This window comes from Phycodurus eques, chromosome 7 (genome assembly GCF_024500275.1).
Source record: "Phycodurus eques isolate BA_2022a chromosome 7, UOR_Pequ_1.1, whole genome shotgun sequence".
Taxonomy (NCBI): domain Eukaryota; kingdom Metazoa; phylum Chordata; class Actinopteri; order Syngnathiformes; family Syngnathidae; genus Phycodurus; species Phycodurus eques.
In genome coordinates, this window is record NC_084531.1 from 1,202,501 (window position 1) to 1,211,906 (window position 9,406).

The 9,406-nt window shown below is 44.1% G+C and overlaps 1 protein-coding gene across 7 annotated transcripts in view; it reads left to right on the forward strand.

The window, feature by feature from the left end:
• Positions 1 to 5,476, forward strand: part of myo18ab (myosin XVIIIA b) — a 144,760-nt gene extending 139,284 nt beyond the window's left edge. For all 7 annotated transcript variants that reach the window (XM_061681855.1, XM_061681854.1, XM_061681858.1 and 4 more), the window contains one exon: positions 1,389 to 5,476. In XM_061681855.1, the coding sequence (XP_061537839.1) occupies positions 1,389 to 1,467 (79 nt within the window). In that variant the 3' untranslated portion in view covers positions 1,468 to 5,476. The remainder of the gene's footprint in view (positions 1 to 1,388) is intronic.
• Positions 5,477 to 9,406: the final 3,930 nt, after the last annotated feature.

Here is a 9,406-nt window from a genome sequence, read left to right on the forward strand (position 1 = left end):
AGCAAGAGCAAGGGGAAAGGCAAGAAGAAGAAGCGAAGCCATAGTTCAGAATCTGAAAGTTCAAGTGACAATCATCGCCACAGGAGCAGCTCTACGAAGAGGTCCAAGAAGTCCAAGAAGAAGTCCAGAAAGAAGGGAAAATCATCATCATCATCATCGGATTCTGAATCAGACTCTGATTCTGACTCAAATTCTGGTGCCTCCACCATTTCCTACCGCAGCTCGAGCAGTGTGAAGAGAGCCCCATCTCGGAAAGGTGTCAACCCAGAAGAGGAACAAGAAGATGGACCTCAAAGTGAGTGGCAACCCCTCAACAAAAACAATGACAAGAAGAGGAGGAAGAAGGTGGACAGCTTGATGATGAAGTACTTGTATCGGCCGGATAGTGATTGAAGCAGGCAGTAGGTGCTCGCATGACATCAGTGTATCGAAATGAAATCCTTTTCAGCATGGTGTGATCCGAACCTCTGCACTTATGAAGCAGCGCATTGCTTTTTGTGCATCTCGTTTGACGGGGACTCACATAGCATGTTTGCAGTTTCTTTTACAAATTGACCGCTTTTTTTTGGCAATGTGGTTTGAATATTTGTCTTGAGTACAAGTTCTTATCCATTTTGGCTCAGCGTTTAATGACTTCAAGCCATTTGATATCTCAGCAGAAAAGTGAAAGACAGCTGTTTTCACTCTCTCAGACATCCTGGGACACAAGTACCCCACATAGTTATACCATCTTCCAAATGAATTTGAATGCACAACTGACAAAAAATAACCCCCCGTTTCTATATAAAAATCCATTATTCATAGTTTGACTGGATAGTCGTTCTATCATTACCATTATTAGACATTCCAGGTTTAATACTGCACTGCATGGTTTGTGTGTGTTTGGTGTGCCTATTTGTAACCCGAGGCCCAAGAGCTTTATAATATGGTAGAGGGTTGAGTTTCTTCAGTGTGGCTGTCAATATGCAATCAGTGCTTTCCTTTTCACACTGCCTCTCAGACTCATAGGCTCATCAGATATGTAACAGTAGAGCCCTTATCTTTCACAAATTCAGATAATTAGGCACATGTTGACTCTGCTGTCTGGGATAGCCATGATTGCTTTCAACACAAAGGGGTGTGGGAAATGAGTCACTGGTGTGAAATTTCTGCTTACGGCAATGCTCTGCTTTTATTGGCCAGTGTGAAAAGGGGGCCTGTTTCATCACGTTTAGGGGGGGAAACTGTATCTGAAAGGGCCGAGGCACAGAGCTCCATTTTCTCTAGCCTCATTGATACACACTGAATTTGGAAACTAAGAATCCTCGGACAGTAATGTCTTTTAAACACTATATACTTCTTGTCTTATTGCATTCATGAACAACTTCTATCATTCTCACCTCCTCCAGCCCCCCCGGCAGAAGACGCTACTGCTCCAGATCTGACGAGGAGGAGGAAGACGAGAAAGAAGACGGCGCCCAGGGATAGTTGTACTCTTCTCTATACAGATATAGCAATCAACTGAAAGATGTTGGTGATGACAAACCTTTAGAGCCGGGATCTTAGTTTATGCTGTGTTTAGCCTCACTTTCTGAAATACAGCTTTAGCCATTTATTGTCTTGCATGCAAAGTTGACCTCATTTGTGGTTGTTGGACAGAAACACAACAACATCGACAAACTTAGGAAACCTTTTTAATACGTTGATTCTGTCAAAACTTTGCGGTGTATCCTCTCAAGATTTGCCTCGTTTAGAAACTAAATGGTCTTTCTTTGTCGTCAGGCTAAGCTCACTGTCAGTGATTGCCATTAAACTCCTATCTTGGATGTAACTGAGCCAAAGAGTTAAAAGATTTCCATGATAGTATATATCATTTCTTAATCTCTTTGTATTGTATTTTCTTTGCATATTGCTCAGTTGAAATATGTTATGCCATAGCACCGCGTATTGCCAAAAAGCTTTTGTTTCATATCCACAGTTCTGTTGTTGCCGATTGATACTGAACCCAAGAAAGACTCGTTATTCCTTTTTCTTCTTCAGTCTTTCCCGAGACAAGTGCCATTTGATTCAAGTGGGCTCTTTCTACACCTGGCACACTGAAGACGCTCTCTTCTTCCCACTCTCTATGCCTTTTGCTGGCTAATGACCCAATTTTTACTCGTGAAAGGAATTGAATCATGAACTCTCAAAGGAAGCCAGGATCGAATTCATTTTTGGAAAAGCAGACATGCATGATAATAATATCCGACAGGCTTTGTTCACAGGGTTATTTCAAGTACTTGTCAGAATTTCTTTTGAGCAGAAGAAGACCCTTGCTAGCGTTATCACTCATTTCATTTAGATGTGGTTTTTCCTTACCAAAGGGAATTTCCCATGCTGAAAGGCCAAAATCCAACATGAGGATTACAACTCGATTCTGAACTTAGTCTAACGATGATGGCCACCATCTTCTCCAATTCCCTGTCCCTGCCTCTCAGCGTCAATGCCAAGTACACCTTATGTCATACATGTACAGTACAAGTAGACACATACATATACAAAGGTTAATGTTTCTTCGATTTTTGACTTGGCAATTCTTTGAAAGAGTATGACTTATCCACGGAAGCCATTTTGACATTTGCTTCAGGGCAAGGGCATTTGATAAAATGTCAGAGCTGTTAAAGAGCGCCAGCATGTACTTGTAATACCAAAATTACATTTTCTTATGACTCTGGTGCCTGTCTTATGACATGTGCTAATAATGTTGGCAATACTGCGAGCATGGAGTACAGTGGGTACGGAAAGTATTCAGACCCCCTGAAATGTTTCCCTCTTTGTTATATTGCAGCCATTCGCTAAAATTATTTTTCTTTTTTTCCCCCTCATTAATGTACACACAGCACCCCATATTGACACACAAAAAAACTGAATTATTGAAATTTCTGCAGATTTATTAAAATTGGTGTGACACTCATATTGAACTCAGGTGCTGTCCATTTCTTCTGATCATCCTTGAGATGGTTCTCCACCTTCATTGGAGTCCAGCTGTGTTTGATTATACTGATTGGACTTGATTAGGAAAGCCACACACCTGTCTATATAAGACCTTACAGCTCACAGTGCATGTCAGAGCAAATGATAATCATGAGGTCAAAGGAACTGCCTGAAGAGCTCAGACAGAATTGTGGCAAGGCACAGATCTGGCCAAGGTTACAAAAAAATTTCTGCTGCACTTAAGGTTCCTAAGAGCACAGTGGCCTCCATAATCCTTAAGTGGAAGACGTTTGGGTCGACCAGAACCCTTCCTAGAGCTGGCCGTCCGGCCAAACTGAACAATCGGGGGAGAAGAGCCTTGGTGAGAGAGGTAAAGAAAGAACCCAAAGATCACTGTGGCTGAGCTCCAGAGATGCAGTCAGGAGAAAGTTCTAGAAAGTCAACCATCACTGCAGCCCTCCACCATTCGGGGCTTTATGGCAGAGTGGCCCGACGGAAGCCTCTTCTCAGTGCAAGACACATGAAAGTTTGCTTGAGAAAAAACAAACAAAACAAAAAAAAAAACACCTGAAGGACTCCAAGATGGTGAGAAATAAGATTCTTTGGTATGATGAGACCAAGATAGAACTTCTTAGCCTTAATTGTAAGCGGTATGTGTGGAGAAAACCAGGCACTGCTCATCACCTGTCCAATACAGTCCCAACAGTGAAGCATGGTGGTGCCACCATCATGCTGTGGGGGTGTTTATCAGCTGTAGGGACAGGACGACTGTTTGCAATTAAAGGAAAGATGAATGCGGCCAAGTACAGGGATATCTTGGACGAAAACCTTCTCCAGAGTGCTCAGACTAGGCCGAAGGTTCACCTTCCAACAAGACAATGACCCTAAGCACACAGCTAAAATAACGAAGGAGTGGCCTCAGAACAACTCCGTGACTGTTCTTGATTGGCCAGCCAGAGCCCTGACTTAAACCCAATTGAGGCTCTCTGGAGAGACCTGAAAATGGCTGTCCACCAACATTCACCATCTAACCTGACTGAACTGGAGAGGATCTGCAACGAGGACTGGCAGAGGATCCCCAGGTGTGAAAAACATCATTCCCCAAAAGAATCATGGCTGTATTAGCTCAAAAGGCTGCTTCTACTAAATACTGAGCAAAGGGTCTGAATACTTATGGCTGTGTGATATTTCAGTTTTTTTTTTTTTTAAATAAATCTGCAAAAATTTCAACAATTCCGTTTTTTTTTTTTTGTCAATATGGGGTGCTGTCTGTACATTAATTTGTAAAAAAAAAAAAAAAAAAGAAGCTAAATGATTTTAGCAAATGGCTGCAATATAACAAAGAGTGAATGATTTAATGGGGTCTGAATACTTTCTGTACCCACTGTATGTACAGTATGTCCTATAAATAGGTTGTGCCTACACTGGTTGACTTGAGGTAAGCAAAAGAGACACATATTCATGCATGCAGACATATTCATAATAAATGAAGAGTCGAAAGTGCTTGATAGCCATACTTTACATTCAAACCTTTCATATTTATGCTGATGACCATGGAAGTTGCCAAATGACCCATCAAGATCAATTAGTGAGTCAATGTGTCACCCAAGAACATTTGAACATGGTGCGCAAATCAGACGTCAAAACCACAGATTGAAATATTCGACCCAGACACTAATAATTATCATTGTCAATGATTATTGGGTTCTCAATTATTTAAAAAAAATTTTTTAAAAAAATAAAAAGTTATTTGGTGCCGTTAAATTGCACAATGTACAACTTTGGTGTTTGTTTGGGTGACATTAATTAAATAATGGTGCATGATGACTAATCGTTTCTTAGGTCAAGTTATCAATTGTTCAGTAGAAAAAGTTTCAGAATCATATATAACAAAAATTGACCTAAAATGTATTTCCAAATACAGTATTTAATCGGGGCGGTTCCAATGAATTCATTTGGTGCGATGTTGTCATAGAATTTGTAGACAATAGGAAACAATGTTGAGCCTTACCAATGCTATTGTTCCATGTCTTTAATATATAAATGTATTTTAATACTCTGTTCAGTGTTTTTGAGGCTTGTCTGTCAAGTTGTTTCCAAGTTTTGCTTGTCTTTCGAAACGGCAAGCAACACACAAAACATAATCAGTTCCATTGATGTATCGGTCATACGGCAGAAATGTGTGCAGCAACGTAGTCCACATGAACATCAAATGGCAAACGACAACCCAGAAAAGTAAGTTGAGATTGTAGTCGAAATTCTTTCATGAGCTGATGTCCTTCCTTCTTATTCGCTACGCAGGCAACATGTGCTTTCATGTGATTGGCTCTGCATCAACAACGAGCACACCACTCTCCGAAATGCACACACTATTTATGTATACAGTGCATGCGTATGATTCATGCTAGCTTTGAAAATAGTTTATTTTCATTATTGAACAAATTGACCTTTTGTTATAAATTTTGCATAACAGTTTAATATATTGTAAATAAATTATGGTGATTGTTTTACAATGCCTTCAGACTCATTTGTAATTGTGTTATTTCACTGAGTCTTCTTGACATTTCCAATTTTCCATTAATATGGTCTTTAGATATGAATGGAAAATAGTCTTTAGAGACCCCTTATAACGAAGACAAAAAATGGACTCAGGTTTCCCTTGCCCGGACGCGGGTCACCGGGGCACCCCTCTGGAGCCAGGCCTGGAGGTGGGGCTCGAAGCCGAGCACCTGGTGGTGCCCGGCCGGGCACAGCCCGAAAGGGTAACGGGGGTCCCCATTTCCATGGGCTCACCACCTGTGGGAGGGGCCATAGGGGTCTGGTGCAGTCCGAGCGGGGCGGTGGCCAAAGGCGGGGACCTTGGCGATCCGATCCCCGGCTACAGAAGCTGGCTCGAGGGACGTGGAATGTCACCTCTCTGGCAGGGAAGGAGCCCGAGCTGGTGTGTGAGGTCGAGAAGTTCAGACTGGATATAGTTGGACTCGCCTCCATGCACAGCTTGGGCTCTGGTACCCGTCCTCTCGAGAGGGGTTGGACACTCTTCCACTCTGGAGTTGCCCACGGTGAGAGGCACCGAGCTGGTGCGGGTATACTTACGGCGCCTGTACGTTGGGGTTCACCCCGGTGGACTAAAGGGTAGGCTCCCTTTGACTTCGGGTGGGGGAACGGGTCCTGGCTGTTGTTTGTGCCTATGCACCAAACAGCAGTTCAGAGTACCCACCCTTTTTGGAGTCCTTGGAGGGGGTGCTGGAGAGCGCTCCCACTGAGGACTCTAGCCTTCTACTGGGGGACTTCAATGCTCACATGGGCAATGACAGTGAGACCTGCAAGGGCGTGATTGGGTGGAACGGCCCCTCCGATCAGGACCCAAGCGGTGTTCTGTTATTGGACTTCTGTGCTCATCACGGCTTGTCCATAACGAACACCATGTTCAAGCATAAGGGTGTCCACACGTGCACTTGGCACCAGGACACCCTAGGTCGCAGTTCGATGATCGACTTTGTGGTCGTGTCATCGGACTTGCGGCCGCATGTCTTGGACATTCGGGTGAAGAGAGGGGCGGAGCTGTCAACCGATCACCACCTGGTGGTGAGTTGGCTCTGATGGTGGGGGAAGATGCCGGTCCGACGTGGCAGGCCCAAACGTATTGTGAGGGTCAGCTGGGAACGTCTGGCTGAATCCCCTGTCAGAAGGAGTTTTCCCACCTCCGACAGAACTTTGCTCATGTTCCGGGTGAAGCGGGGTTCATCGAGTCTGAGTGGACCATGTTCCGCGCCTCCATTGCTGAGGCGGCCGACCGGAGCTGTGGTCGGTGCAGGTGCCTATCGTGGCGCCAATCCCCGAACCCGGGGGATCCCGTCAAGCTGAAGAAGGAGTATCAGGCTTTTTTGGCCGATGGGACTCCTGAGGCAGCTGATGGGTACTGGCTGGCCAAGTGGAATGCAGCTTTGGTGGTCGGTGAAGCAAAAACTCGGGCATGGGAGGAGTCCGGACGGCTTCGAGGAAATTCTGGTCCACCATCCGGCGCCTCAGGAGGGGGAAGCAGTGCACCATCAACACTGTGTATCGTGGGGATGGTAACGCTGCTGACCTCAACTCGGGACGTTGTGAGCCGTTGGAGAGAATACTTCGAAGACCTCCTCAATTCCACCGACACGCCTTCCCATGATGGAGCAGAGTCTGGGTTCTCTGAGGCGGGCTATCCTATCTCTGGGGTTGAGGTCACCGAGGGGGTTAAAAAGCTCCTCGGTGGCAAGGCCCCGGGGGTGGATGAGACAAGGGCGTGCAAAATCCTCTCGGACCCTCCGCACCCCGGTCACCAGCTCTTCCAGCTCCTTCCCTCAGGTAGGCGCTACCGATCAATGCAAACTAGAACTAGTAGACATTCCAACAGCTTCTTCCCTCTTGCGATCAACTTCTTAAACACCTAACCTATAATTCCATTACAATAAGATGGAAATTTTTTGACTTGAGTTCGTTGTCACATTTCTGTGGGGCCAATTATGTATTACTCGTGCACTCACTGTAGTTGTCTCGCCACGCTGCACTACTTGCATACACTGGCCACTCATGCCAGAGTAGCATCTGCTCCATTTGCACACTGATTGAGGAGTATCTGTAACATTTGCACAACCGACATTGTCCCAGATGATCGCACTACTCGTCACTTTAAACCGCATACACTCCTTGAAGTCTCGGCGCCCTTTGCACAATGGTCATTGCACCGGACTATTGCAATATTAGTCATTCGAACTGCTCTAAGTGCTTGAGGACTCTGCATCTTTTTGCACAATTGTTGTTTGTCAATGTCTTTAGGTCTCCAAAGTGTTTTGCAAATTGACTGTCTGTTGTACTAGAGCGGCTCCAACTACCAGAGACAAATTCCTTGTGTGTTTTGGACATACTTGGTAAATAAAGATGATTCTGATTCTGAAAAAACACACAAGGAATTTGTCTCCGGGAGTTCGAGCCGCTCTTGTACGACAACAGACAGTCGATTGACAGAGAACACTTTGGAGACATCAAGACATTGACAAAAAAAAAAAACAGTCACTGAGCAATAAAGGTTTGCTAGTTATCGGGTAATGGCTGTACATTTCTATTTATTAAATTTTTTTTGACAAAAAAAATAAATCAAATACATGTGGCGTATATTGTCACTGCATTCAAACTTCACGTGCAATATGACGTTTCACCTTCTGGGGTGCTTGGCTGTCAGTGTGTGCAGGTGGGGGCGTCACTGGTGCTCGGGAGAGGACCGCCTCTCTGACAGTGTTTGATTTGACAAGATAAAGCCGAGTGATCGTAAAAGACGGAATGCAGCGGTATCGCAATACATTTCATGTAGTGTTGCCACCGTCTGACCGAGATACGGCAAGATTTTATGCCAGAACTCTCAAATAGTGCAATCGGGAAAGACCAAATTTGTCTTGTCGTCTGATCCAGGCATTCGTCAACGCCAAGGTTCAGAGAGTTGTCGTCAATATGTCACACGACACAGAAGATATCCCAAAAACTCAAACATGCTAGACTGTTCGTTTTGGTGTCGTAGGGTTATCGTCAGGCCAAATCGTTGGTTGTGTATTGTGTCACGACAAGAAGTTTTGCCGTTTCTGACAAAATATCTCGGGACCGATTTGGGAACTCACTTTTTACAATTATGGACTGTATTACAAAAGAACCACCAAAGAACACACACAGTCCACCTTTACGCAGTGTCCCTGAACGCACCTCGCGTTCTCACGCAGCTGCGACGTGCCTCCCATGAATGGCAGCCCTGGCCACACTGAATCAGATAAGACTGAATCAGACACTGTAATTGATTCACACTGAATCAAATACAGCGTTTATCCGCCAACATAATTACGAAGGCTCGTTTCGAGTTGTGTTCAGACGGTTTTGACCTGGAAGTCCCCAGCGAAACATGGCACTCTTGAATGAAAATCTATTTTTATTCGAAAACTGCTGTTTGTCGCCAGAATGAGCGCGTTCTCACTTCCATTCATCATGCATAAATGAACTAAGTTCAGTTCAAATTTGCACAAAATACAACCCCAATTCCAATGAAGTTGGGACGTTGTGTTAAACAAATAAAAACAGAATACAATGATTTGCAAATAATGTTCAGCCTATATTTAATTGAATACACTACAAAGACAAGGTATTTAATGTTCAAACTGATAAACTTTATTGTTTTAGCAAATAATCATTAACTTAGAATTGTATGGCTCCAACACATTCCAAAAAAGCTGAGACAGGATCATGTTTACCACTGTGTTACATCACCTTTTCTTTTAACAACATTCAATAAACGTTTGGGAACTGAGGACACAAATTGTTGAAGCTTTGTCGGTGGAATTCTTTCCCATTCTTGGTCAATGTACAGCTTCAGCTGTTCAACAGTCCGGGGTCTCCGTTGTTGTATTTTACGTTTCATAATGCGCCACACATTTTC